The 27,706-nt window shown below is 50.6% G+C and overlaps 3 protein-coding genes and 1 non-coding gene across 11 annotated transcripts; 2 read left to right on the top strand and 2 right to left on the bottom strand.

The window, feature by feature from the left end:
• The first annotated feature begins 2,688 nt into the window (after nt 1–2,688).
• On the top strand, nt 2,689–2,760 carry TRNAQ-UUG (transfer RNA glutamine (anticodon UUG)). The gene has a single exon. It is a non-coding gene; the product is annotated as a tRNA-Gln (tRNA).
• A 6,804-nt stretch (nt 2,761–9,564) lies between these two features.
• On the bottom strand, nt 9,565–27,370 carry GNGT2 (G protein subunit gamma transducin 2). Of its 4 annotated transcripts, none has more exons than XM_090292252.1 (3): nt 27,313–27,370; nt 10,301–10,406; nt 9,565–9,860 (listed from the first exon to the last, which is right to left on the bottom strand). In XM_090292252.1, exons 2-3 carry the CDS (start codon nt 10,382–10,384, stop codon nt 9,735–9,737), a joined length of 210 nt encoding a protein of 69 aa, XP_090148378.1. In that variant the 5' UTR covers nt 10,385–10,406; nt 27,313–27,370; the 3' UTR covers nt 9,565–9,734. The 4 variants fall into 4 exon arrangements, with proteins under 4 accessions (XP_090148378.1, XP_090148379.1, XP_090148380.1 ...); XM_090292253.1 differs by lacking the exon at nt 27,313–27,370 and adding an exon at nt 25,317–25,373; XM_090292254.1 differs by lacking the exon at nt 27,313–27,370 and adding an exon at nt 12,047–12,467.
• Nucleotides 12,574–21,845, top strand: ABI3 (ABI family member 3). Of its 3 annotated transcripts, XM_090292245.1 has the most exons (8): nt 12,574–13,009; nt 16,976–17,143; nt 18,193–18,369; nt 19,679–19,764; nt 19,959–20,054; nt 20,208–20,362; nt 20,907–21,026; nt 21,365–21,845. In XM_090292245.1, the coding sequence occupies exons 1-8, from the start codon at nt 12,893–12,895 to the stop codon at nt 21,526–21,528; spliced, it is 1,083 nt and encodes a 360-aa protein (XP_090148371.1). In that variant the 5' UTR covers nt 12,574–12,892; the 3' UTR covers nt 21,529–21,845. The 3 variants fall into 3 exon arrangements, with proteins under 3 accessions (XP_090148371.1, XP_090148372.1, XP_090148370.1); XM_090292246.1 differs by lacking the exon at nt 21,365–21,845 and having other exon boundaries at nt 20,208–20,401; nt 20,913–21,034; XM_090292244.1 differs by lacking the exon at nt 12,574–13,009 and having other exon boundaries at nt 16,919–17,143; nt 20,211–20,362.
• PHOSPHO1 (phosphoethanolamine/phosphocholine phosphatase 1) lies at nt 22,406–27,376 on the bottom strand. Of its 3 annotated transcripts, none has more exons than XM_090292248.1 (2): nt 27,313–27,376; nt 22,406–23,948 (listed from the first exon to the last, which is right to left on the bottom strand). In XM_090292248.1, exon 2 carries the CDS (start codon nt 23,939–23,941, stop codon nt 23,066–23,068), a length of 876 nt encoding a protein of 291 aa, XP_090148374.1. In that variant the 5' UTR covers nt 23,942–23,948; nt 27,313–27,376; the 3' UTR covers nt 22,406–23,065. The 3 variants fall into 3 exon arrangements, with proteins under 3 accessions (XP_090148374.1, XP_090148373.1, XP_090148375.1); XM_090292247.1 differs by lacking the exon at nt 27,313–27,376 and adding an exon at nt 25,317–25,379; XM_090292249.1 differs by lacking the exon at nt 27,313–27,376 and adding an exon at nt 25,317–25,375 and having other exon boundaries at nt 22,406–23,824.
• Between the last annotated feature and the right edge of the window lie 330 nt (nt 27,377–27,706).

The following is a 27,706-nucleotide window of genomic DNA, read 5'->3' as shown; positions in this document are numbered from 1 at the left end:
ACAGAGAGCTCGAGATGGTGGACCCGAGGTAAGTGAAATCGTTGACAACCTCCAGGGTGTATCCGTTGATGATGATGCATGGGGGAGTCCCCGTGCCTTGAGCCATAACGTTCATCTTCGTCAGGCTGATGGCTAGTCCGAACTCCTTGCATGCGTGGGAAAGGCAAGTGACTAGCTGCTGGAGTCCCTCTTCGGAGTGTGATGTCAAAGCTGCGTCGTCGGCGAAGAGCATCTCACGGATGAGCACCTCTTTGACTTTGGTCTTGGCTCATAGACGGGCCAGGTTGTAGAGCTTGCCATCGGATCTAGTGTGAATGAAGACACCCTCGCTGCAGTCCTTAAAGGCGTATTGGAGGAGCATGGAGAAGAAGATTCCGAACAGCGTAGGCGTGAGGACGCAGCCCTGCTTTACTCCGCTGCTGACTGGGAAGGCCTCAGAGGTTGCGCCGTTGTAGGACACCGTGCTGTGCATGTTGTCGTGAAAGGACATGACCACAGCAAGCAGACGTGGTGGACAGCCAATCTTCCGAAGAGACTGAACCACAGAACATGATTAATGACAAAAGCTGTAAGGGAGATGATCCTTTTATGCCACTTGAGGAATGCATGGGTAGAAGGGTTTCAGATAGGGTCTCATTTGGGCCAGTAAAATTTTTCTCAAGTTTAAAAAGGAGGAGGTAGGAACTGCAAAAGAAAAACAAGGGAATGGGAGTGGGGAGAAGTGGGAGGAGGAAGTCACTCCTTCACCCTTGTACTGGACAGAAGGAACTATATCCTATACACTTTCAAAGGCTATCATCTTCACCCTGTAGGATTTCCACAGTAGTTTTGGAAAATTAATTGCAATACACTTTCACAGAGCCCTTGTAAGAAGGAAATAGATAGGAAAGCTGAGGTCCAGAGATGCTAAAGTCATTTGACATTAAGTCAATTCAATATTAAGTCACTCCAGCCTTCATAGAGGGACACCTTTATCTCATGAAAGGAGCTCAAAGGGAGTTGGGTTTGGTCCTCAAAATGGAGAATTGTCCATGTTTCTTTTGACAATCAACAAGAGTTATCAATGTTTTTCAAGCAATACAGAAAAATAGACCCTCATAAATTTACTCCCCAGAGATACTTGTTATCAACAGACCTTTTCCAATTTGGGCTAAGAAAGTTCTTGACTGTATGAAACAGAAACGGACTTTGTGTACCTTAAGCAGAAAAGGGACTTATTGGAAGGAGATCAAACAGCTCATAGCACCAGTGGGAAAGCAAAGTCGGGAAAATGGGCAAGAATGAAGGGAAACTAGGCAACTAGGAACCAAGCCAAAGTCAGGATCTTAGATAGTCTGGTTAGGATGCCACTTCTGCTGCCAGTGGCCATGGTATAGGTGCCATAGCTGCTCCTGTGACCCTGGGTATCACAGTCACCACCAGCAGCAGAACAAGTTCTAAAATATCCCTGCTTCTGGATTCTAGGTCCAATTGGCCAAGCTAAGGACACATACTTCCTCTCTGGCTACCAGAAGCCTGGAGAATATGTCTGTCTTGGGGAGAGCCCTGCTGTCACCCAGACACATACAAAGTTGGATGCCTCAAGAAAGGGAGTCATATGTCACAAAGCAAATAAATGGCAAATGTTTGTTACATAGGCACACGGCTTTCCTGTTTTAATAATGGGATTTTTATTATTCATACTATTTGGTAAGTAGATGTTTTTGTTTAGACCTGTTATATCTTTTCATGTTAATATAATAACTTATCCCTTAAATTCCTGCACAGTATCGTATAGTCAATATTTGTCTAATCGATTTTCACTTAATGGAGATTTAGTGTCTATTCTGTACTGTTATAACAGCACAGCTGAGACCATTTTGAACACTTGGCACTTGTCCCAGTAGTTCTTTACATAAAGTTCCAACTGTGAAATTGCTGAGTCAAATGGCATATAAAATTTTATCTGTCGTGCGACTGATGTGAAGGAACATTATCCATTTATGCTTTACTAAAACTAATGAGAAAGTCCAAAAGGGACCGTCTCTTTCACCGATCTGATTGTAACATACATGCCAAAAGGAACCACCTCCCAAGTAGCTTTGAAAGTTGAACACGGAACTGGAAGTGAAACCTCCCGTGCAGAACTCTGCTGCTTCCAGCCACGTGAAACCCCAGGCATCAGTTGGGATGCACTCCCTAACCAGAAATTCACGCCTGGCGCGCTCGGGCCTTGAACCGTGATCCACTAACGTGCCAGTCCGCTTGCCTCCCCGCTCGGCCAAAATATTCCCATCAGAACACTCGTTTGTAAATAAATAAACAAGTACGAAGCCCAGGACGTGGGCACCGAGTTTCCTGCTGGGAACGTCGGGAACTAGAGCCGACCTTGGCCTCCAGCCAGCCCAGCATCACCGGCCCCGCCCACCTGAGAGCGCCCTCGCACACTTGCCGCCCTCCGGGATTCCCGGGACACGCGGCGCAGGACCCCGGGAGGACAGCAGGAAGAGGGGAAGCAAGAGATACCACCCAGAGACCAGAAACGTCAGGCACGCTAAAGCCCTCGCTTTTCGCTTCCGCCTGCCCGTGCTGTCTCGCGCCTAGCGCTCAGGCTAGGTGGAGCCGACATTAGCCAACAATCTTGAAGAACAATTCGTCCCTCTTGCTATATGGTTTGAGAGGACTCCCGGTCGCCTAAAGCAGCCAGCAGGTCCCATGGTGTAATGGTTAGCACTCTGGACTTTGAATCCAGCGATCCGAGTTCAAATCTCGGTGGGACCTCTCCAAATGCTTTTTGTTTTTGTAATTCCTGTTTTGGGAACCAATGGCGGCAGCGGCCACCTTGAACTGTGCCGTTGCCCCTGCGACCTGCCGGACTGCAGTTTAGGGTCCCTCCTCTTCTCTCAAGACGCTTTCATTTCAGGGCAGGCCCATGGTTCGCAGTGCGCATGCGTACGAGTCTGGGCGGAAATAATAGAGCTGTCGGCGGGACTTTATCCTGGAGAGAACAGCCGGAGGAACCTGAAGGGCACCTGGGACCCTGTTTCGGGCGGGCAACAGCGGCAGTCTTCGGGACTGGGAAAGCCCACCCCCTTAAAGCTGTCGGGAACCCTTCCTGTGGGCTAGTGTGCAGAATGCGATACATTTCTGTTGTGTTGTATAAACCAGGACGAGCTCACCCTATCGAGCCAAGGGGAGCGCGAAGGAATGACTGGCTGGGGAAGAGGGTGTTTGGAGGTCAGTCTATCTGTGAGTCGGTCAGATACTGAAGTGTGTGTGTCTGTTTTGGTTGTGTGGTATTGAGGAAGTACAGTGATTTCTGTGTTTTTCTTTTTTTAAAGATTCTTTAAATTTTTTTTCAATTAAAGTTTACATTCAATATTAATTTTGGTATTAGTTTCAGGTAGACAACATAATGGTTAGACAATCATATTTTACAAAGTGTTCCCCTTGATATTGCCATACATACATAGTTATTACAACATTATTGACTACTATTCTGTACAATGTCTTCCTTTTTAAGAAATTTTTTAATTGATTCTAGAGAGAGGGGAAGGGAGGAAGAAAGAGAGGGAGAGAAACATCGAAGTGAGAGAGAAACATGGATCGGTTGCCTCTCTCACACGCCCCAAATGGTGGGGAGGGGGTTATTCTTAATTAAGTTATCTGTTCTTCAATCTGTCTCAGCGTGTCAGGGTATATCTCCTGTCGGTTTCTCATAATATGACGCACTATTTCTCCTAAGCAGAGGGTAGGAATCTCTATATGGTTCACCAGCATCGTTGAACGAATCTCTATATTGGCAAGTCTGTCCTAAATCCGCGTTTCGGGTGCTGACCAGGCGCACATGATTTGCAGGAGAGGGTGTACCTCTGAAGTAGCAGGGAAAAAACATGCATGGAGTGCTGTCTTCTTTGGATTGGCTTCTGGGTTTTGAGAGCTGTCTGTCCCTCTGGGATAAAGCGAGGAGAGAACCCACTGACGCATTTGTGATCTCCCTAAAGGGTGATTGGCAGACATGGTGGTTATAGTTCCCGCCCCTTGGGAAGATGCCATAGTAACAGAGAGGATCCTAGGACTGCTCTGAATCTCTCCCTTGAGTGCCCCTCTCTCCACTCTACCCCGTCCCGCACATTCTTTCAAAGTTTGAATGGATTTGTGTGTATGAGCCATCCTACCCTCAAAAGTACCTAGGCATAAGAGGTGGGAAGACTTGCTCTACCAGATATTAAAGCTCATTATCAACTATAAACTATAGGAATTGAGGTAGTATGATGATGGTGCAGGGATACTGGTGCAAACATACCAACGGAGCAGAATAGAGAGCCCAGATGCAGCCTGGCACATACTTGGACAAGTGATTTATGACAAAGGTAGCACAACAGGGCAGTGGGGCAAAGGGCCTAGTTTTCAGCAAGTTATTCTGGGACAATGGATGTCATATGGAAAAATATGAAATCAAATTCCTCCCAACTTACACTAAGCAGAGCAATAAATTCCATGTGAACTGTAGGCCTTTGAAAGGAAAAGCAATAAAGCTCTGGAAGACAACATAGGAGAATATTTTCATGACCTCAGGGTAGGGAAAATCTTAAACAAGACACAGAATGCCCTAAAAGTTTGATATATGGCATCATATTAATATGATATTCTATGTTCTTCTCCTCAAAGACCTCAACAAGAAAGTGAAAGGTAAGCCACAGAATAAGAAAAGGTATTTGAAATGCATAACTGACAAAGAATTTGTAATCTAGATTATATGAAGAACTCCTAAAAGTCAATTAAAGACAAACAACCTAGGGAAAAACAGCAAAAGACTTGAAATGGCACCTCACACACACACACACACACACACACACACACACACAAGGAAATTAAAAATAATTAAGCATATTAAAAGATGCAAAACACCATTAGTCATCAAAAAGATGCAAATTAAAAGCTCAATAAAAATGACAACAAACTCAGAACTATCAACAACAGAATCTAAAAAATAAAAACAAAACAAACTAAGCAAACAACCAGAATAGGAACAGAATCATAAGTATGGGGATCATCTGGAGGGTTATCAGCTGGGAGGGGAGAGGGAGAGGAATGGGGGAAAGGTGCAGGGATTAAGAAGCACAATTGGCAGGAACAAAACAGACAGGGGGATGTTAAGAATAGTATAGGAAAGGGAGAAGCCAAAGAACATACAGGCATGACCCATGGACATGAACTAAGAGGGGTGGGACTGCTAGAGGGAAGGGGCGTACTGGGCAGAGGGGAGCAAAGGGAAAAATATTGGGACAACTGTAACAGAATAATCAATGAAATAAAAAATTTTTTTTAAAGCTCAATGAGCTGCCACTGCACACTCACCAGAATGACAATGTTGTCCACAGAGAGGGACTCAGGATAAAGATCCTTTACTCTGAGCCAGCCTAATGCATTTGGAGGATCAGGTTCCATTCTGAGCATCACATAAAGTCACTGGTAAATTTCCTCCTGTCTGGGTGCATTTGGGTAAGCAATTTAAATGTTCAGAAATTGTAAAGTAACATTTTCAATGTGAGGTTATGGATGTGATAAGTAAACTTGTGGTAATCATTTTGCAATATATATTAATTAAATTTTGCAATTTAAACTGTTGTACAGTTTAAGTTTATACAATGTTATGTGTCAATTATATTTCAATAAGGCTGGAAAAAATTAAAAGTAAATATTCTGAGCCTCATCTGTAAAAGGACAATAATGGTGCCTTTTGCATAGCAGTGTTGCAAGAATTAGTAAAATGGTAATTGAAAAGTTCTTTTTCTCTGCATCTGATCCACAGTAGGCTCAATAATGGTAACTGCTAGAAAGACAACCAGAAGACTAAGGAAGCTCAACTTCTTGAGAAAAGAAAATGAACTTAGAGGTTCCAACAGAGGCAGAGAAGGAGAACTCGTGGGTGGATGTCAGAGAGCCAAGTAGGAAAAACTCCCTAACAGCTTGAGCTGTCCATCAATAGAACAGACTTGAGAAATTCTCAGTTTCTGATACCTGCAAGTCTCCTGGGGGGGCTCCAAGTTCTTTGTCACTTGCAGGTGTAGGAAGATCTCTCCACTGAGATGGAAGTGGGGCTCCACAAAAGTGGCCTTGCTTTCTGCCCTGAGGTTTGATTCTGCTGTGAGCCTCACACCCACTCAGGATTTTTCTCACACCCACTCAGGACCTTTCTCATCACTTCTCCAGTGGCTTTCACCATTTTTTGTTGGTTGGTTTGTTTCTACCAAGATCCTCCCTAAGATATCTGTTTTACATCACAAACCAGTACACACACACAAAAAAAACTGAAACAAAAGTTTAAGAAACAATATTCACTTTTACGACGTGTAACAGTACAGTCATATTTTTATTATTTTTTAAAAGTTGGTTATAATCTAAATGGACTTCATAACACTAATGGTACTTAACTCACATTTAGTAAAATACTTATGAGCTCATCACCATCCCTCCCCTCCTAGCTCCAGCTTCTCTGAAACCCCCTCCACGTTTCCTTCTCTTTCCATCCCTCATAGCTCAGGGTACTACTTCCCTCTCCTTCTGGCCACCAGTCTGAAGAGACCCTTCTAGCGGTTTTATTCCCTTGAAGGGACCCCAGGAACAGCATTTTCCAGAAGATGGCGCCGGCAGTTTGTTGTACCTGGCCAGAACCACCAGCAGAGGGCAGAGCACCAGGCATATCCCTTACGCTAGATTCCTAGGGTTGTCCATTCATTATCTTCTTTATACATCAGATAATGTACATGTAACACTTACCCCAATGCCTCTCACGTAGTAAGCCTACAAGTGATAAAACAGGTAGAGGCATTTAACACCCACCCATTTGTTGAACACCTACCATGTTCTAGAAGCTGGAAACACAAACATCAAAGACTTCACCCCTGCCCTCAAAGGGCTTGAACTCTCGACTGATAAATTGAAGACTAAAGTAGAGTGTAAAAGGAGAAGCAATAGGCTCAGGAGTGTTTGTGGACACAAAGGTAAGTGAAATCCAACGTTAAGAAAATCCAGACAACAGCTCAGAACAGCATGTAAGTGCTACCATTTATGTAAAAAAGGGGGAGAACGTTTGTATATATTGGCTTGTATATGCATAAAACAGCTCCTAAAGGTTATCTGAGAAACGGGTAACATACATCTCTCCAGGGAGGATACTAGGGGGAGGAAAGGAGGGAAGGACTGTTCAACGTGTACCTTTTTGCACCTCTTGAATTCCGAGCCACCTGATTTTGAATGACCTAGTCACCCAGTCACCAAGGATAGAGTCAGGGAAAGCTTACTAGAAGTGATGTTTAAACTGAGTTGTGACTAAATGAATTAGCTAAATAAAGAAGTGGAGTCATGATAAGGTGTTTCAGCTGGAGTCCTGGGGGCAGGTGAGGTGAGCCGTGGGGAGAGCTGAGGCCCAGAGGTAAGTTAAGCAGGGCATGCGCCATTGATGTGGGAAGGGCCTTGGTGCTAAACTCCGAAGTCTTTATTTTTTCTTCTTTCAATTACAATGACATTCAACATTATTTTATTAAACCCAGAAGTCTTGACTTGGTCTTACAGGGAGTGAGTGTCAAGAAGGTTTCTGAGCAAGGGAACCGGAGAGAATACACAAGCAGCCAAGTGCAGTGTGAGGCGAAGGCAGGCCAGGTAGAAGGGGTGTTTCCCAGCAGGCCGTGAGTCATAGGGTGGGAGACTATGAGTCTAACTAATGGTTTGGCAGAGGGAGCAAAGGGATAAACAGGCAAATGTGGGGGAGATGTCGAAGATAGGATCTCAGGTATTTGCCTGATTAGATGGGATGGGGGAGAGGGCAGGGAGGGGCAAGTGACTGCGCTTCTTTGCCTCTCTCTTCTCCTGGCTGGCTTCCTTGGTTTCTGTTTCTTCAGCTCTGATGCTAACAGGTGATAAGTCGCCTACATTATCCATTTTTGTGGTCTTCTAGAGAACAGGAAAATCAGAGGGGACAAGGGGACTGCAGAGTTGTCTTCTCTACCCCAGCTTCAGAAATGGTGGAGGAGGGGAGGGAGTAGGATGGTTTTGGTGCTATTTTGAACCCCACCTTAAATCCTGCTCCTAGATAAGCCTCACACCCCCTCCACCAGACCCCGGACCCTGTCTCCCTACTCAGGACCAGATACAGAAGGGGTGGGGCCCAGTACGAAAGGAAAATGTGAGGCCTCTGTCCAAAAATTATTAAGAATTTCAAGGTGGCACCCTGGCCGGTGTGGCTCAGTGGATTGAATGCTGGCCTGTGAACTGAAAGGTTGCTGGTTCGATTGCTAGTCAGGGCACATGCTTGGGTTGTGGGCCAGGTTCCCAGTTGGGGGCACGTGAGAGGCAACCACACATCGATGTTTCTCTCCCTCTCTTTCTCCCTTCTTCTCCCTCTCTCTAAAAATAAATAAATAAAATCTTTAAAAAAAAAAAGAATTTGAAGATGGCTACAGCAGAGTGTTAAACCGAGCACAGGGCCCTTCTAAGCAGGAGGCCCTTTATAACAGCTCTGTGACAGCACAGGTGGAACACACCCATAAAGCTGGGCGTGGCCTCAGGCTCACAGCAAATAAAACAGGGTGCAGCAGAGGGCTCTAACTTTCCCAGAGGCCCTGGGGTCATGGGTGGGGTATCAAACTCTGCCTAAGGCACCAAGATGCCCTACAGACAAGACTTCATCCCTCCAGACCACAGGGGTGAAATCCAGGAGGCGCCAGGAGTGGGGAGCGGGCGCTGGGCTGTATGATTCACTAGGAAGGATTTCAGCTTCAGCCAGCTTCCGAAGCTGAGCCCTGAACTTATCAGTCAGCTGTTCCCCTCTTCCCCTCCCCTCCTTCTAAGGCCTGGGAATCCCGTCCTGGGGGTCTTCCCTGAATGTGTGGAAGAAAGATGATATAGAATTTGAACCCTGAGAATTACTCAGATTCATGTAGGTTGACCAGGAAGGCAGGAGCATTCCTCCTGATGGGGGACTCAAATGTTAGAAAAATTTTAGTTTCAATTGATAGCTAATAAGTGTAATAATCAATGTATGTAAAGAGCTGTTGTTTCAGCAACTGAAGGTATGACCCACCTTGACTCCAGGAGACCATAAGCAGTTCCACCTTTGTGTCTTAGGAGGACTGCAAGCAATCAGGATGGTATTTGAGCCATTGTATGCCAGGGTGAGACAACCTTCACCCAGGACACAAAGACCAACAACACCCAGGACACCGATGAAGGAATGCTGCAGCTTTTATCTGATTAACTTTTTCCCTGAATTCCAAACCCCTTATCTACACTTTTCTCTCCTTATAAAAAGGGCCTGTTTATAATGGAATTTAAGATGGTCTGTTAAGGTACACACCTGCTGTCTTCTCAGATTGAGGACCATCTGAATAAAGCGCCCACAAAGATTCCATCCCTGTCTCTGCTTTTTGGGTCTGGTAGGTGACAGGCAGCATGAACACCGGCTTTTCCGGTTTCACCACCACTCATGGGGTCAGTTGCTAAACTAGGGAAGAGCAGAGTGTTTCCCAGTGGGATCAACGGGGATTCAGCAGGTAGAGGAAATGATGGCAGAAGAGTTGAAAGTGGGGTTGGAAAATGGATTCACAGTGCATGCAGCCAGATAGCTTTACTCATTCTGTGACTAAGGGAAGGAGGAAATTCACTGATTCTCTGCGTGTCCCAGGACAGTTAGTTCTGGGTGAGGAACAGGGCTGAGAAGGGCCAGACAGTCAGGGTGAGGGGCTCTGGCACCATCAGCTTATTATACAAGTGCCTTTCTCCTTGAAGGGATTCTTGTCTTCAGGGATGCCTTTGAGAAGAGGGTCGTTTCCTGCTTGGGCCTCCACATAAACCTTGATTTCCTTTCCTGTCTTGGAAATCTGCAAGAAAGCAAAGCAAACTTTCAACCCTTGTTTATTGCTCAGCATCCATGACTTGGTCAGTCCCAAGGAAACAGGCTTCTGGACAGGGTGGAGACAGTGGCCAGAGAGGAGAAAGGTGAAAGGGACAGGCAGGTGTGAGAGGGGTGTCACGTTCTTGGCCAGAACCATAACACCTGACTTGCCTGCAAGGGAAGCTGGGCCAAGGCCAGTCCAGAGACCAGGACAGGCTCAGAGGCTCTCTCCTGAGCACCTCCATGGGGTCAAACCCCAGCCTCTTTTCACATCCTACCCCATCCCGGAGGTACCCGCTGCTCCTTCTACTGCCCTGGAGAGGTCCCACCACCCCATTATCCATCGCTTCTTCCTTCAAGTCCCAGCTCCATGAAAAACAGAAAGGGATGGAGAAGAGGGAGCAGGGAAGGGAAGAGGAGGCTCACCAGAGCTCTTGGGTTCTTCACTTCCTTCTTCAGCTGCTCCACCTCCATCCTCAATAGCTCTTTCTCACTGAGTTCCTGGGCCATCCTGCTCTGGAGAGACCTGGTCCTGGAAAGGATTTCGTGGCCCAAATTGCAAACACCCTGGGCTCCCCCAGCCCCCTCCTCTGCTCTCTCTACGCCTTAACTTCTACCATCATCCCCACCATGCCCCTCAGTTCAGGCCCCTCGTTGCTCACCATGTGCTCACTGCATCTTCCCCCACCCCAGCTCCATCGTGAGTCTAGGCTCAGGAGGTAAAGATGCCCCCAATCTGATGGGGGAGGCACAATCTCCGCCCTCGAATTAGGACCTGTCTATGGAGGAAACAGGAATCAGAGCATGGGGAAAGGAGAGAAAAAGAGTTTCTTCCAGTGAGGCAGATTTGGGAAGCAAAGTTATTGTTGCATGTATTATGCAGGTATGAACTCTGGGTCCTGTCACAGGAGGGGGAAACCTAGTGGTTAAGAAAAGGGCTCTGGAGCCTGTCAGGCTCCGGCTCTGGTCCCAGCTCTGCTACTTCCAAGCTGTGTGGACTGAGGCAAGTCACTCAACCTCCTTGAGTCTTACTTTCCCCATCTGTAAAATGGGTATAATAGTAGTATCTACCTTATACGAATATTGTAAGTACTAAAAAATTAATTCACATAAAATATTTTAATACACTGCCTGGCACATAATGAACACAATACATTTATTATTATTACTATTATCATCATCATCAACATCATTATTACACAAGTATCTGGAAAGCCTGTCTGGTGCCTAACCTCAATAATTCTAAGACTAGACCCCAGCTCAGCACAACCTTAGCCCCTCTCACCTTCCAAGAAAGAGCGTGCACTTCAAGTCACTTCTGCCTGGCCCAGACAAGATGGTGTTTGAGCCTCCCAGCTCCTCATCAGCTGAAAGTCTTTGGATAAAGCAGATGGTCTGGAAGTCCAAATCTCTGATGCCTAAGCTGATCATAGGCTCAAGGTTCTAAGCCTATCCATCGGCCCGAGCCTCCAGCTCTCACTGCCACCAGAGCACACACCTGCCCCTGCATGAGCTCCACTCCTCCAGTGACTCCTCTGGCCTAGAGCCTATTTCCCCAGTTCTCACCCTCCAGCCTTACATGCTCCTCCCCCGCTTTCTCTCCCAAGCCCTCCTCTCCCCTACCTCTGAGACTGTGCTTTCTTCCCAGCAAGGCAAGTCCTAGATCAGCTCCTAACTTTCTCACCCAAGGAGACTTTGTGTCCTCAACTGGAGCCCCATGATTTCCCTTTATAAGGTTCTCCCAGCTCACTCTTCATTCAATCATTCAATAAAGACGTATCCACATAAGATGTTATGTCATTTAGCACTTGGGGCCATGGCCACCTCTAACACGCAAGTCTGTGCCTCCTTCTGAGCCCTGAGTGTGGGTCTCCCCCAGAAGAGAGCACACATCCTCATCTTTCTCTTGGGTCTCCTCCCAGGATCACCCAAGATAACAGACACTGAGCTCCTGCTTGGGCTGATGCTTGTCCAATACCAATATGATCAGTGAGCAATCATCTGTTTCTCCTGCCTCTGGGGTGACAGGCTGGGTGCTAGGAGGGCTGGGGAGGGGGCCCAGGATCCATTTTAACTTCCCCTGATCCAGGCTCTCTAAGAATCTGAGATCAGGACAGGACCCTGGAGGCCATTCAGTCCAACTCCCCGTTAATGCAGGAATAGAGCACCTACCTCCCGAGGCCAGCTCAGTGCTCTGTCCGCTGTTGCTTCCTAAACCCAACCAGTTCATCTGGAACTTGAACCTGGTGCTTCTCAAAGCCAAGTCCTTTCTGTTGTCTAATCTGAGTCCCTCACCCTACACTTGGTCCATTTCACCTTCTCCTGCCTCCATCGGGCATAGAGCATGTACGCCAAATCTTCATCGCATGTAGTAATCCTGCCGAGGCTTGACAACACTTCAGGAGGCTGCTGGCTGTATCTTCCTGGTGTCCAGCCTGATTCCTCTTGCTGTTGCATTGTCTGTTTTCCCTTGTTGCTGCTCTGCCACCCTCCAGGCTCCCAGCGTGACTGGTCTCCATATCCTCTCCACCCTCCGCTCTCCTGTCCCTTGGTGACTCATCCCTGGCCTTCCCAAGGAAGCGCCCACCCTCTGTCCTTTCCTCCCCTTCCATGAGTGGAAAATCCATCTCCACCCCCACTGCCCCAGAGCAAGCCAACCCCCTTCCTCCGTAATCTCCCCCCCTCCCCAACAGTTTCCTCTCCAGGCCGAGGGAGTAATCACAGACGCCCCAACCTTGGCTTCCTCTGCTGGGAGGGATTGGGGGGCAGGGCCCCCAAAGGGGGTACTGGCTTCCCCCTTCCTCTGGGCAGGGGACAGAAGGGCGCAGGCCCAGGGAGCAGGGACTGACTTCCTCTTGTCCCGGAATGAGCATGCCTGCCCTTTGCAAGCAGGTTTGGGTCTCTCATGAAGAGGAAACCAAAAGCAGTGAGAGAGAGGGAAGGCAGAGCGACCAATCAAGGGCAGGGTGAGGCACAAAACCAGAGGCTCCCCAGGGAGCCCGTCAGAGGCTGGGGGCCATGGCGGAGCTGCAGCAGCTGCAGGAGTTTGAGATCCCCACCGGCCGGGAGGCTCTGCGGGACAACCACAAGGCCCTGCTGCGAGTCGCTGATTACTGTGAAGACAACTATGTGAAGGTAGGCAGAGCGGGCACAGGCTCCGACACCCCAGTCCCTGGAGCGGCCCTGGGCAAGGCCATGGGGGCTATCCTGACAGGTGCTTTGGCCGAGAAATCCTCCCACTCTAGGTCTCAGCTTCCACTCGGTCCCCCAAACTTTAACTGTGACTCATTGCTACACAAGCCCCCACCGTGCCTCTTCTCTCTCCCAAAGCCTCAGACGTCCAGGCAGCACTCTTCCATCCTATCATCAGGCCTCACCCGGGGTTCCTCTCCTTTCCAGCCTCGCACTCAAATCCACAGGCCCAAAGACTTGACCTCACACACACATGTTGGTGCCATCATTTCATTATCAGGCTAGTTCTAGGTGAGCCTTCAAAAGACTTCCCAAATACCTCGGTGAACGTGAGATGGACCAGGGAGAGCAGAGAGACAGCAGACTAGGCTGGGTACAGAGACGGGGTCTGACACCGAGGCCAGGGCCTGAGCAACATGACTGGAGGGAGCAGGCTGCCAGCCAAAAATGAGGATACAGTGGCCTTTTAGAGCAGTTTTCTAAATTGTGTTGTTGTCCCAGGACTGAGCATGTAGATTCCTGGATCAAGGGAAGAGGAATGAGAAAAAATAATGACTGAGCACCTCCGTTATTTCATTAATCCTGATGACCGCCTCATGAGACAATACTATTATTTCCATTTCATAGATGAGGAAACAGCGATGCAGGGAGGCAAGGGACTTGCTTAAGGTCATACCGCTTGGAAATAGTAGAGCTGGACACCAGCTTCTTGACTTTTGAAGCTGAGCTCTCCACCTTCCCGTCTCCCTGACATGCTGTATGACTTAAAGGCAATTTATTTATACTCTCTGTCCACAGTTTCTTCTGCTCCTTAAAGGCTATAGGCTAATCCTGTTATCCCTTGGGCAAAACCTCGTTTTTCTTTTTTTAAAGATTTTATTTATTTATTTTTAGAGAGAGAGGGAAAGGGAGAGAGAACGAGAGGGAGAGAAACATCAATCGGTTGCCTCTCACACAACCCTCACTGGGGACCTGACCCACAACCCAGATATGTGCCCTGATTGGGAATCGAACTGGCGACCTTTCAGTTCACAGGCCAGCACTCAATCCGCTGAGCCACAGAGGCCACAGCAAAACATTTTTCTAACCTGTTCTGGCCAAACTGTCAGATGAGGCACAGGAACCTGCCAGATTAATAAGTGTTGACAAATAATAATGAAAGGAGCAAGTGCTCATGGGAAAATGGCAGATTAAAGAGAGTCAATGATAATAGTTAAAACACTCTGCCCCCTTACTTTAAGCAGGTGAGTTGCCTTCTTTGGTCCTCACCCCAATACTGTGCGGTGAGAAGCACTCCCACTTCACAACCAAGAGGTTGAGGTTCAGAAAGGTTAACTCACTTCCCAAGGTTTTCAAGCTAAGCTCTGGATTCAAAACCCATAACTCTAACTCCAGAGCCCACCTAACAAACCTTTAGTTGCAAACACTACCCAGGGAGTAATTTCTGATTGAATAAATGCTGAGAGGCTTGTAAACCAGCTCCAGTCTTGCAGCACTGGCAGGCACGCCCCTCCCGACGATAAGGAGGGAAGCAGTCCTTTCCATTCCTTCAGTAACTTCTGTGCGTCTCAGAGTATGTTCAGGTAGTTTCTCACTTGCACACAGTGTGCAAACAGCTTGCGAGGCTGCAAAGACCTGAGTCCAATTTTCAGCTCTACCAACTACTGACTATAGGACCTGTGGCAAATTTCTCCCTCTGATTCTTCACGTGGGTTAAATGTGATAATGCGTTGAAGCATTTAGCCCAGTGCCTGCCCCTTATAAAGGCCAGGATAAATGGTAGCTGTTAATATAATCATCATCATCATCATTATCATCATCATCAGAGTCATCAGGAGAATGAGAGACACAGAAGTCAATTCTAGCGAGGCAGAGCAACCCTTGCAAAATACCCAGGGCACAGGAAGCTCTGACCCAGGTTGGAATCCCTGGGCTCCCACTTCCTTCACACAGAACACTAATGGGGAGACCACAGAACCAATGACCTTTCCTGGCCTCTCTTAGGAGTTTTGTCTGAAGAGCAAATGCCTGGAAGGGTTTGGATGACTTCTCAAAACTGCTCATTAACAAGGCCTGGTTCCCAGGCCCTCAGTGCTGCCCCTCACTCCCTCCCTTCACCCCAACCAGGTGTCAGGAAACCCATGGGGAGTGAGGAAGGGCAGGCTGGGGTCAACGGCAGAGTTCTCCCTTAGGGTCCATGAAGTTTACAGGCAGGGTAATTTGCATGATAAATAAGCAGTCAGTTATGAAGATAGATACCAAACCCTTGACCTCCAGACCTAATTTTGGTTTAACATCAAAGCCAGAGGTCAGTAGGCATCCAGGCTCTAGCTTCCCAGATCTGGGCCCAAGCAAACCTTCTTCCTATGTAGGCTGATAGGAAAAATCTGGTGACGAATTCCATCCACTCACGAGTCCAGGGAGGGAACAGTACAGGAGAGCCGAGGTAAGAAATCTGGGTAGAGACCAAAGGAGTAGCCACTGTTCTATCTGGGCCTTCATTTCCTCACTTATTAAAGGCAGGTCTTGAACAAGAACAAGGCCTGCTATCCTTTCTGGTTTTAACATCCTGGGTTGACTGCTTTGCTTGTTCAAGGCACTTAGTTACATATGCTGATTAAATGTAAATTGCACGCAAATGAGCATCTCCTACCTGGTGGTGTTGGAACAGAAAGGCAGGGAGGGGCTCCAGAGAGGAATACCACAGGAGGGATGGCTTGTAAGGGTCTGAGTCTGCCCTTTGGCAGTGCAACCCTGCCCAGCCCCTGGCACAGTACCTGGCATGCAGTGGGAAGATGTCAAGCAAGTATTTGGGTTTACAGTGAATCCATTAATTAACTCACAAATGCATATTTATTATCGTCTGTGTTGGGGACACTATACCAGACTGGGATAGAGAATTAAACAGATAACTTCCCTGCCCTCACTGTGCTTACGTTTCAGTGTGTGTGTGTGGTGGGGGGAGGGATAGATAATTAAGTAAATAGATAAATAATTGCTGATAGTGCTAAGTGCTCTGAAGACAAAAGAACAAGGTAAATATGTTCGAGAGTTGATACAAAAGTGGGCTGGGGAAAATCCTAAGGTGGTGAGGGAAGTTGTCTCTGAGGAGCAAAGACTTAATAATAAGAAGGATTCTAGAAAGAAGTACAGGTGCAAAGGCCCTGAGGTAGAAATAATTTTAACTTGATGAGAAACAGAAATCCAATGGCCAGTGTGGCTGGAGGGGAGTGAGAGAGGAAGTGGTAGGGGTTGAGAGTGAAGAGAAAACAGTACCCAGCCGCATGGGGTCCTATATAGGCCATGGTTAGTAGTTTGGATTTCATTCCTCATGTACTGGGAAGCTATTGGAGGGAATGAATGAATGAGGTCAGTCTTCCGGCTTCAATTTCCTTACCTATAAAACGGACCAAATCATTGTTCCCCAAACACCCACCTGCAGAATGGAGCTAAACCAAGAACGTGAGAATCACCTGGGGAGCTTTTAAAGGTACAAGCTCATCACACTCACTCCCAGAGGATTCTGGATAGAAGGACTGGGATGAAGGGCCTGACATTACTTGGTTGGTTTTGAGTTTGAGATCTCCTCCAGCCAGTATTGGGTTTCTCTTTCCTTTCACCCTTGACCCCTCAAGAGGTCCTCAAGAAGGTCGTAGGGTTCATTCTCAACTTGACTATTTGAGAAGTATCTTTCCCTTCCCTTGCCCCCATTTCCCAGGGCTTCAGATTTGCTTTTCTGATGTCCTCTGAGGTACCATCATTCTTATGGAAACCACTTCAAACATTGAAGGGGTGTTGCTTTTCCCAATTCAACCCCACCCTCCCGATACCTTCTCCCCTTCTACTTGCCCAGCAAAGAAAGGATCAATGCAAGATGCTGGCCTCCAATCAGGACCGTGTGTATTTCAGGCCACAGACAAGCGGAAGGCGCTGGAGGAGACCATGGCCTTTACGACCCAGGCCCTGGCCAGCGTGGCCTACCAGATCGGCAACCTGGCCGGGCACACTTTGCGCATGCTGGACCTGCAGGCAGTGGCTCTGCGGCAGGTGGAAGCCCGTATGAGCACGCTGGACCAGGTAAAGAATGTGGAAAGGCTTCCTGCATCAGCTCCCGACTCTTCAGGCCCACCTGGACATTTTTTCCAGTAAAACTTCTTTCCTGCCGTTTTCCACATCCAAATGCCTGACTCCACCCACCACAGAAGCTTGGTGATTCCCAAGTGACTTGAACCTCCTTAAGTCTGTGTCTGTGTTTCAGTGCTGGGTCTTGCTACCCCATCAGAACAGGTAGTCCCTGAAGGCTGAGCTCTTTCTTTCTCTGAATTTTATCCGGCATGGTAGAAAGCAGGCTCTACCAATCCCGGTGGCTGCACAGTCTAGGAAAGAGGCAAAATAGATTCTGTTTCTATCTAAGCACAGGCGACGACTTAATATATGTCCTAGACCCAGAGTGCTCGCGTGGCAAGGTCATTTTCAGCCCTGGAAGCACTGCCACCACCATACAGTGTCCCCCACCCACCTATTACACACACCCTCCTCTTTCCTTCCTGGATCCTTGGCTGAGGAATTAATTGCCCATAAACCACATGCACAGATCCGATTACACATCAGCCTGGCCTGTACAGCACCCCCATGTTCAGTGTGGGTGTGTCTTTTTCTCTTATCCCCGCACCTGGGAGTTCCTGCCCTCTCAGTGCTGCAGGTTTCTCCACAGAACATCTCAGGAGGAAGACAATTCACTTATGTGTCCCTTAAAAGGGAGAGCTGATCCTGCCACAGTTCTCAGCCACCTCCGCATTTTCCCTCTCTGCTCACAAGCCAGCCCAGTGCTTCAGTCTCTTCCTGACATCCCCAGGGATGCTGTGTTTTCTCTTTTCCTCTGGTGCCTGCTCAGCTAATAATAACCCACATTCTCTTCCATCAGGAAGTTGCTCCAAAGTGGCTCACTGGCAACACTTCCCAAGTGCCTTGTGACCTTGGGGTGCAAAACCCATTCTTTCTCTGGACCTCACTGCCTCCCACAGTCCCTGCCCCCCACCCCAAAGTCTCTAGCCTCTTGCTCCCTTAGGGGAAAGGGCTCTGTGTAGAGCACCCCCCCACCAGTTACCTCAAATCTTGTCACGTAGATGGTGAACATGCATATGGAGAAGGTGTCCCGGAGGGAAATAGGCACCTTAGCCACTGTCCAGCGGCTGCCCCCCAACCAGAAAGTCATTGCCCCGGAGAGCCTGCCTCCCCTCACGCCCTACTGCAGAAGACCCATCAACTTCAGTTGCCTGGATGACATTGGCCATGGGATCAAGGTAAAGACAGATGCTCCTCTTTCTCCACAACCCCTCCTTCTCTGCCTCATGGCCTCCTTCTCTCTAGAGCCCCAGTTCTCTTCCACACCCATGATCTTGTCCCAACCTGCAGTCCCGTTCTCTTCTCACTCCCTGAAGCCATCACCCTAAGGAGGAGCACTTCTCCTTAAAAATCTCCCCTGCACCCCCCCCCCCAACTGGCCTTTACCCTGTACTCAGATGATCTGCTGAGAGTGACATTTGAGCTGTGGGGGCTGGGTATGTGTGAAGGGCAAAAGGAGGAAGGGCGGCTGTCAGGGTGTGCATGAGAATGGCTCCCCAGCCACATGAGAACTGTGACTTCCTCTGTCTGGAGGTTTGAGGTCACAGCACTGAGATGTCACCTCAGAGCTGCTGCTGGGTGAGAAGGGGCAGGGGGGTGCAGCCAGTCGAAGGGGACATGGTGAAGACAGGGGAACATGACCCTGGCATTTTCTTCTCGGCCCAACTCCTCCTGAGAGGTGGGAGAGGACACACAGCCCTGTCCCGTTTTATCAATTCCTGTCTCCACACGCCAACATTCCAGGTTAGATTAAAGCTCCTCTGCACCTAAGTGACCCCGCCCCCCATATCCTTAACATACCTTCTCCCCAAAAAGAAGAAACGAAACTCCCTCCTTCAGTCACCAAGCCTCCCCACCACTAAGTTCTTTCTATTGTCACACTTAAATGCTTTACGGTTCAGTTCAGGCCCCTTTGTTTTGTCCCCAGTGAAGTAGCAGCGGAGGGTGTCATTCCCCACATGCCTACTCTTGCGAGAGCTGCTCTGTTGCACGTGGGTTGCACCTTGTTGTTGGTACCCCCTAGTCTAAATCTTCTGCTCCTCTCTGCCCTGAACTCCCCAAAGCCAGTTCCACAGGCCTGCGCAGGTGGGACATTTCTAAGTGTGGTGGTCCTCTCCTTTCCCCACGCCTTCCTCAGCCCCGCGCTGGGGCTGGGGGTCTGTCAGTCAGCGGCCAGCACGCTGGGCTCTGAGATGCTTTGAGAGGGGTGAGATGATGGGCCCACTCAGCCTCTGAGGCCACGCAGAGGAAGTGGCCTTCAGACTGTGTCTGTGCGCTGAGGTTTCCGTGGGGCCGGTGGCAGACTTGGTGCCCAGGCAATGAGCAAGGGGGCGGGGCGGGGCGGGAGAGGGGGCTGGGAAGTGGAAATGGGAACTTGCTGTGCCCGCACTCCCTCAGTTCTTGTCCCCATCCCCCATTTCCTCTGTGGGGTGAAGGGGCTATTGGGGAGTACCCATCAATGTCAGCCCAGCTCCCTGCCCCCCGCAGGATGTGAGCACGCAGCTGTCGAGGACCGGGACCCTGTCTCGAAAGAGCATCAAGGCGCCTGCCACACCCGCCTCTGCAACTTTGGGGTGAGGCCTCACCGAGACCCACAGCAGCCCCGCATGACCCTGAAACTATCCCCCCACCCTCGTCTCCACGCCGGCGCCAAACTTCCTCCTCCGCCGGCTGCCCTCGCCTCCCCGCACCAGCCCCCTGTTCGCCAGAAGCCTTCCTACCCCCCCATCCCCCGCCCAAGGACACATTCCCCTTCCTCCACCCCAAGGAGACCGCCCCGGATCCCGGAGCCCGTGCAGCTGCCCGCGATGCCCGACGGCAAACTCTCCGCAGCCTCATCTGCCTCTTCCCTGGCCTCAGCGGGGTGAGCCCCAGAAGTCCAAGCTGGGAGTGGCTGTGGGGCGGAGCGGGCGGCGGGGGTGGGGCGGTTGTTGGGAGGGGTCTCCTGACAGTTGTCATGGTGACTACTAGGGTTGGTATCCCCAACCAGCTGAGCCTTGCTTTCTCTCATATCCAGCAGCGCCGAAGGTGTTAGTGGGATCTCCGCGACCAAGGGGCAGGCAGCACCCCCAGCCCCACTTCTTCCCAGCTGCACGGCCCCACCTCCGCCACCAGCCTCCGACACCTGCCTGCTGCCCCCGCCACTGGAAGAACTGTCCCTGCCCCCACCGGGTATGGCTCTCTACCCTCTCCTCCTAGCTCAACTCTCGGGTCCTCCTCTCACCTTCCGAAACCCCTTCGGATCTAACCCAGCTCTTGGATCTAACCCAGCTCACCTCAGTGAACACTTTGTCCAAGTGAGAGTAACAGGAGAGAGGAGGCAGAGAAAGTGAACTAACATAACTTAGTACCTGCTTTATACCAGGCCTTGGAATCGAAGCTTCTCATCTACCTTCTCACTTAAACTTAACAACCCTGAGAGGGTCTTCACATTCCAATTTAACAGATGAAGTTGAGGATGAAAGGTTATGTGACTTTCCCTGAGGTCACCCAGCTAAGTGGCAGAGTCTGACTACTCTACATTGTCCAAAGGTTCAGTGTTTACTGAGCACCTACTATGCGCTGGAAGCATTGTGGGAGGACCAGGCTGGGCAAGGGCTGGAGGAAGATTACATAAAATGGGTAGATCCTGGGGCTCTGCTCTTGAGTATAAGTTTCTTGGGGTGGGTGGGAGTTCCCTGTGCCACACTGGCAGCCTTTCTGCTTTCTCGCCCAGCTCCAGACCTGCCCCCTCTTCCAATCCTGGATGTAGATGAATTGGAACTGCTACCTCCACCTCCACCAGACTTTGGGCTGGAAGAGCCTAGCTGGGTCCCTGCTTCATACTTGGAGAAAGGTACCTGACCAGATCCCACCACCAGGGTTCCCCCTACTCTTCTACCCCAGAGGCATTCTGTGCCTATTGTCCTGCCCCCAACCCACCCATTTTCTGAAGAACTGAACAAATGTTCATCCAGGGGTTGTCCAGAACCAAGCTGGGAAGAGAGCAGCTGGCCTGGTATCATTATTAACTGAGCTGGGGAAGGGACCCCAGGGCTCAGGAGAAGGCACTTCCTGCCCATTATTTGTAGCCTTCTCCTCTGGGTGCTCTGCCCCCTAGAATCACGTGGGCCCCTGCATTGCCATGGCTGGGCAGCAGGCAGTCTCACAGCACCCTCTCCTCTTGCCCTGCAGTGGTGACACTGTACCCATACACTGGCCAGAAGGACAACGAACTCTCCTTCTCTGAGGGCACTGTTATCTGCATCACTCGCCGCTACTCTGATGGCTGGTTCGAGGGTGTCAGCTCGGAGGGGACTGGATTCTTCCCAGGTAACTATGTGAAGCCAAGCTGCTGACAGACAGCCTGGGGGTCTCTCTGGACTGCTGACCACAGGTTTTCCTCTGTGTGACCGTGGAGCCCCAGGCCAAAGCTAGCTCCAAGGTCAAGCAAGGCTGAACTAGGCTTGCCTGCCTCTTGAGCTGTGTCTGCACCTTCCCCCATTGTGGTGGGAAGGGGTACCTGAGAGAGAGAAGAGGTGCCCAGAGGCCTGCTGCAAACAGGAAAGAACTGAAAGCCAAGGAGTTTGGTGATCTCATCCACAGAGGACCCCTATTCTACGGAGGGTGGGGTCTCCAGCTGTCAGTGCCAACTTTGAATAAAACTCTGATGAACTCCTGATGGATTACCCTGCAGGACGGCAGGGCGGGGCAGAGAGGGACTGAAAGGCATTTCAGTTCTAAGGTTTCTGCTACTTAGTGAGCCCCCTCTGCCTGCCTTGGCAGCGGTATCTCTCCCATCTCCCCCATCTCACTGCCTGCCCTCTCTGTACTGGACCCCTGATGTCCTTGCATTGATGGGCCAGACTTTGTCTGCGTTCAGTCCCGGTTTCTCATGTGAGCACTCCGCCAGAGTGGGGAACCAACTCCCTCACTTAAGTGGGGCTCCCTGAGAGCAGAGACTGCCTCACCCTCACTCCTCAGATTGCGGCGCCAGAGACCCCAGTCACCTTTTCCCCCTTCACCTGCTTTATAGCTCTAAAACACCAAGGAGTGAGGAGGGGCTTGGGTTTCGCTGGCTCAGCTTTAAAACATCATGGCTTTCTGTTCCATACGGGAGGAGGGGGCCGCAAAGGGCCCAGCCCACGAGGGTGACTTTGGTTAAGTCCCTGGTCTTGCATTGCATAGACGAGGCTGGAGTGCGAGGACACCGTGGCAAGCTGCGAGGTCCCTGGCTGGCCCGACCCGAGCGGGACAGCGTGCTACCTCGTTCCACCACCAGGAGGCGACTGTTCCCTCTGGCTTTTTTTTCCTTTGAGGATGCTGGCAGGGTGGGCGGGCGAAGGGAGGCAAGAAAAGGGATGTAGTGTGGGAAAGCGGTGGGTGAAGCAAGATGTAGGCTTGGGGCTATCGGGAGAGCGAGGGAGCGAGAGCGCGGGAGAGCGTCATCTCTCCACCGGGAATCCGATGCGGGAAGATTTCGGGACCTGAGTCTCCTTGACCTAAGACTGAGGGAAGGGGCGGGGCGGGGGTTATGCGGCCCGGGCAGCAGTTCAATTTCTCTCCCCTGCAAAGGAACCCCTTCCTCCCAATTCGGAGGACAAGGTTTTTGCAACCGCTGCTGCGTTCCCAGGTACACGCACCATCCAGGTTGAGCCAGACTCCAGAATTTAACTATTTGCCGTGGATCTGAGGGAGGCAGCCGAGCTAGTTTAACTGCATAGATAAGGACAGCTCCGAACTCTCCCCTTCAGCTCCCAAAAGGACGAGCCTGGAATTCTAGAAATTCCTGGAGGGACATACCAAAGCGAAAGGGAAAAGGGAGTTATGAAACCAGGTTGTCTTTCCCGATCTCCTCATCCCTCTGCGTCCGGGCGCCCCCTGCAGGCAGCCATCTCAGCACGTCTTCAGCACCTGCTGCAGGTGGAGGCGTACTTCGGCGGCGGTCTCCCAGGGCACCACGCTGGCGCGGAATGAGCTGGGCTCGGCCTTCTGCGCCTCCTGGATAAGGCGATGCATGGGATAGCCACGGCGCGGGAAGGCCACGTCGCCGCTGGCCAGCAGCCCCATGGGGCAGAAGTCGTTGGCGCCGTCGCCCACGTAGAAAAGGCGCTCGAAGTGCACGCCGTCTTGGGCCCGCTCGCGCAGGTAGTCGCTGAGCACCTTGTGCTTGCACATGTTGGCGGGGCAACGAGCGCAGCTGTGCGTGTGGAAGGGCCTCAGCGTCAGCAGCCCCCGCGCGTCAGGCGCCGACGGGTTGCTGAAGATGCGGCGGAACAGGCCGAGGTGGCCCGCAGCGCGCAGCGAGCTCTCCACACCAAAGGTGTTGGCATCCGAGATAAGAATCACCTCGAAGCAGGTGCCCTGCTTGGCCACAAACTGCAACAGGTCGCCCATGCCCGGCGACAGGGGGATGGCCTCATAGACAGCGCGCAGGTCCCGCGGCCGCACGCCCTGCTCGCCCAGGTACTTGAAGACCCGCTGCATGTACTCGTTGTAGAAGCCCTCGCGGTAGGTGGCACGCAGGCTCTCAGGCAGCCGCTGGCCAGGCGCGGCGCGCACTATCGAGTCATCGCTGTTTTCGTCCACGATAGTCTCGTCAAAGTCGAAGGTCAGGAGGAAGCGCGGCGCGCCCTGCACAGCCATCCCGCTGTCCTGGGAGCAGTGGGGAGAAGAGCAGGAGGAGGAAGAGGGAGCAAGCGAGAGCGGGCGCGGCCGGCGCCGACCCGGGAGAGGCTGGTTAGCAGGCCTCGGCCAGAGGTGCTGGCACATCCAAGACCTGAGGAGGACCCAAGGCTGGTTAAGCTGGGGGAACACGCAACGCCGCGGACCCCATCCCCAGCTCCCTGCCCACCCCCTTGGCACCTCTTAAGTTAACTGCGCTGGGATTTATCCTCAGAGGACCATCCCCCTCTTGAGTTCAGAAGGGCTTCCTTGGTACCTGTTTCTGCTAAGGCCATTGGGACTTAATATAGGTCTGCTCAAAAGCACGTGGACAATGAGTGCCAGACCTCAGACCTGGAGAGCAGGTGCCTGGGTCTCCACACTGGCCAGGGAACTGGATTTTAGCTCTCGGAATAACTAGATAGGTAGATTGACAGCACAAGATCCAGGAAGGCTCTTTGGGAACTGCTCTGGGCAGGGGTCCATGGATGAGACTCAGGTTTTCCAGGGAGTTTTAGGGCCCTGTGCCGATTGCTCATCACTGGTCACTTGCCAATTCCCCGGGAGGACCGTGTCAGCGGGTGGGGTTCCTGCCAGAGTCCGAAGCAAGCGGGCAGCAGAAGCAGTGGGGCTTTGGGAGGTAGAAGCCTCCCACGCCAGGCCACGACATACCTGGGGGACAGGTAAGGGAGAGGAAAGAGAGCAGTAGTGGCTGAATAGGTGGAGGAGAAGTTAGTGGGGGCATGGGCAGGGGGCGATATAAAGTAGCAGTGGGGAAGGAGGGGGCTAGGAATACATAATGATGAGGGAGCAAGGAGACAGACTGGACAGAAGAGAGAGTGGCGGCAAGGAGCTCCAGGAAGTGGAGACCTTGGGCCAGAGTCATATTGACGGGGGGTGGGGGAGAGAGGAGACAACAGGACAAGTGTGAAGGCACATAGAAAAGCAAGCACATGGAGTATGTCCCTGCCACCTCTGCCTGCCAGCAGCTGTATGTATAGCAGAGCAGAGTGAGGAAGCAGATCATGCACAGCTTCAGAATATCTACCACAAGGCTTTTCTCTCTCCCCCTAACCCAAGTCTCCCACCCCTATTAGTCCAGACAAAACCACTCCTCCTTCTGGTGTCTTCCTAACTCCCTAATATTTCTTGTGAAACAGAAGTCCAGGCCCCTCATTTCAAAGCTCAGCTTTGAACTTGGCTCTCTGCCTCCCCAATAGAACTGTCCTTTAGACCTCATCCTAGAGTCACCCACTGGTCTCAGAAACATCCACCTGGGAGTCTCAGTGGCCCAGGGTCTCTGGAGTTGAGGATGTAAGGCATCAGGACCCCTCAACTGGGATGGAGGCTTCTAGGGGTTGGTGGAGGCCCAGTAGAAGTGAAAGCAAGCCTGAAAGAGGCGAGATAAGGTTCTTCCCACCCCATGATGGAAACATGGAGGCTGAGGCCTCATCCTTTGAAACCTCTAGAGGGACCCACTTACCCTAGACAGGCACCGGAGGCCAGCAACTGGAAAACACCCGCTCATTGTTGGCACACCACCCTGAACGCCACCTGTGGGGACTCTGTTGGTCTCTAGCTGTCGTCCAGAGCTCCTGACAACCACACAAAGTCTGTTTAGGGTGCCCAGTCAGCTGGCTTTGTTTCCACACTAATGCCACCCAACCTTATCCCCTCCTCTGAGCCCCAGGAACGACTCCCAGGAGCTCAGTGACAACAACCCGTCAGATGGGCTGAACGCTTACAGACCAAAAAGCCCTTGTTAAGCATCCTCTTAGCAATCCACTCTGGTGCTGGAGAGGTTATAGATGATGTAGCTGGAGACGAAGAGAGGTTAACTGACTTGCTCAAAGGTCACCCACCCACTGTATATGGCAGAGACAGAGCTCAAAACCAGATGAGTCCGAGACCAGTGCTTTTTTCTCTAGTATTGTCATTGCCCCTTTCTTGTGTATGGTACAAATCTTGTGTATAGTTTACAAATCACCCTCTCTCATATTCACTCACTGCTCATCAGAGTTTCATGAATTCAGTAGATGAAAAGGGCTCAGTGAGGTTTAAATAACTTGCCAGCAGCCATGCTGTTTCCATGGGGCCGAGCCTGGATCATGGGCACCTGGCCACAGCCTTGCCTGCCCTCTATCCTCACAAGGGTAGGGGAAGATGTTCAGACTCATTGTACCACATCCGGGGGTCCCAGATCCCTGGGCGCCCCAGGTGATCTAGGACTGGCTTCCCTGCTACTTTCAGGGGCCCAGCTGTCAGACTGGAGAGTCCAATTGAAATTTCTGCTGGACTTTGCTGTGTGGCTTTGGGGTCAAAGTTTGACGCTTTGGGGACAAAGTTTGAATTTGCGGGGCCTTCACCAATGCAGCTAAAAAGGGCACCACCTACAGCCCCCCAGAGCCCCCTCCACCACCAACACCCTCCACCGTGGGGTTGAATAAGAGACCAGAGGCAGCTGGGACAGATCTGGAAAGGTATTTAGAGCCAGACTAAACAAGGAAGGGAGCAAAGGTCTGGCTGGCTGCTGCCCTCTGGTGGTGACCATGGGTGAGCACCAGGAATACCTCTGACTTTGTCAAGGTGAGGCTCTCCTCAGACCATCCCAGGATAATAGGCAAAAACTACTGCTCCCAAAACAGAGACTGGGACATCCCAGGAGCAGGGCACAGGTCAGAGGGAGGGGCTCTATCACTTTCCATCTTGAGGTACCCCATCTGACTCCACTTCGACCACATATGCATTAAATCCTTTTGGTCAGGATGGGATGTGGGTCTCAGCATTTTCTCTAAGAACTTTTAACCTTGGAATTGGGAGAGGTGGTCAGAACTAAATGGGGCAGTGGGCAAAAGAGGGAGGGGTTATGGAGAAGAGACAGGGTCTAAGAGATGATGTGAGAGAAGGGGAGGCAGGTTTTGGAGGGTGGGAAGGCTGTCCCTAGGCCTTATCTGGAGGATCCTGGCTGATAACACATGTCCCTCCTCATGCCATCCCCACTGTAAAAGCAAACAGGAACAGACATGGGCTCATATGCCACACACATGAAGAAGCGAGGGGTTAGAGACAAGGAGATACAGAAGGTCTCCAGCAGCCATCCAGAGACTAACTTTTATCTCATAGAAGAGGGTCTCCTTTGCCTTTTTTTTTTCCTTTTCATAATTTGGTGGAATAGTCTAATCTATTAATTTGAATCATCATCGAATTCTCATTTCTCATAGCAAAAGGCATAGGTACTTTCTTTTCATATACTAATAATAATATTTAGGGAAATTGGTTAAAATTTTCATTATTTGGCAAGTTGTCTTTGTTTCTTTTAGTGCCCAAAGCAGAAAGCAAGGCATCCCAGATTTCTCCCCCCTGCAAATGGGGAAAACCACACTGTAACACCCCACCCCTCACCCAGTCCCACAATAAGCAGAGGGACCCCCTGGCCCCACTGGAATCTGTCTCCAGTGATGGTCAGAGAAGTTACTCACCTCTAGCAGTTTTGTCCTGAATGATCAAATCATTTTGTCATCTAAAAGAGTTCCTCAAATAAAAGGAGGACAGGATCTCTGAGCTTCTCCAGCAGGCTAGAACAGAGAGAGGAGGGAAGGGTTTCTTTAGGGTGCCAGGGAGTCCATAATTAGTCCCAGATAAAAGCTGTGCTTGCTCCCTGATTCCACACCAGATCACCGGATTCCTCCCCACTTCCCTCTACTTTTTACATAAATGCTCTAGATGACATCTGTGGGAATGGGTGGAAGGGTCCCCTGGGGGTGGGGGTGGGGTAAACAGACCCCTTTTCGGTATAACTCCTAAGTTTGCAGTTCCCTTCTTAATGGATGGATGGAGCCCACAGGACAGTTTGGGGACAGCTAACCACAGGAA

The sequence above is a fragment of the Furipterus horrens genome, unplaced genomic scaffold (assembly GCF_987537825.1).
Source record: "Furipterus horrens unplaced genomic scaffold, mFurHor1.1.pri manual_scaffold_11, whole genome shotgun sequence".
Taxonomy (NCBI): Eukaryota; Metazoa; Chordata; class Mammalia; order Chiroptera; family Furipteridae; genus Furipterus; species Furipterus horrens.
This window is presented reverse-complemented; position numbering and strand designations above follow the sequence as displayed.

Bases quoted from the DNA above. Each gene is read 5' to 3' on its own strand.
- GNGT2 (XM_090292251.1), bottom strand. From the start codon at position 11,305: ATGATCAGCTTAGGCATCAGAGATTTGGACTTCCAGACCATCTGCTTT. The intron at 10,407-11,159 runs GTGAGAGGGGCT...AATCCTTTCCAG, and splicing joins TGCACGCTCTTTCTTGGAAG to GACCAGGTCTCTCCAGAGCA. The intron at 9,861-10,300 runs GTGAGCCTCCTC...GCTTTCTTGCAG, and splicing joins TGAAGAACCCAAGAGCTCTG to ATTTCCAAGACAGGAAAGGA.
- ABI3 (XM_090292245.1), top strand. From the start codon at position 12,893: ATGGCGGAGCTGCAGCAGCTGCAGGAGTTTGAGATCCCCACCGGCCGG. The intron at 13,010-16,975 runs GTAGGCAGAGCG...TGTGTATTTCAG, and splicing joins GTGAAGACAACTATGTGAAG to GCCACAGACAAGCGGAAGGC. The intron at 20,055-20,207 runs GTGAGCCCCAGA...TCTCATATCCAG, and splicing joins TCTTCCCTGGCCTCAGCGGG to CAGCGCCGAAGGTGTTAGTG.
- PHOSPHO1 (XM_090292248.1), bottom strand. From the start codon at position 23,941: ATGTGCCAGCACCTCTGGCCGAGGCCTGCTAACCAGCCTCTCCCGGGT.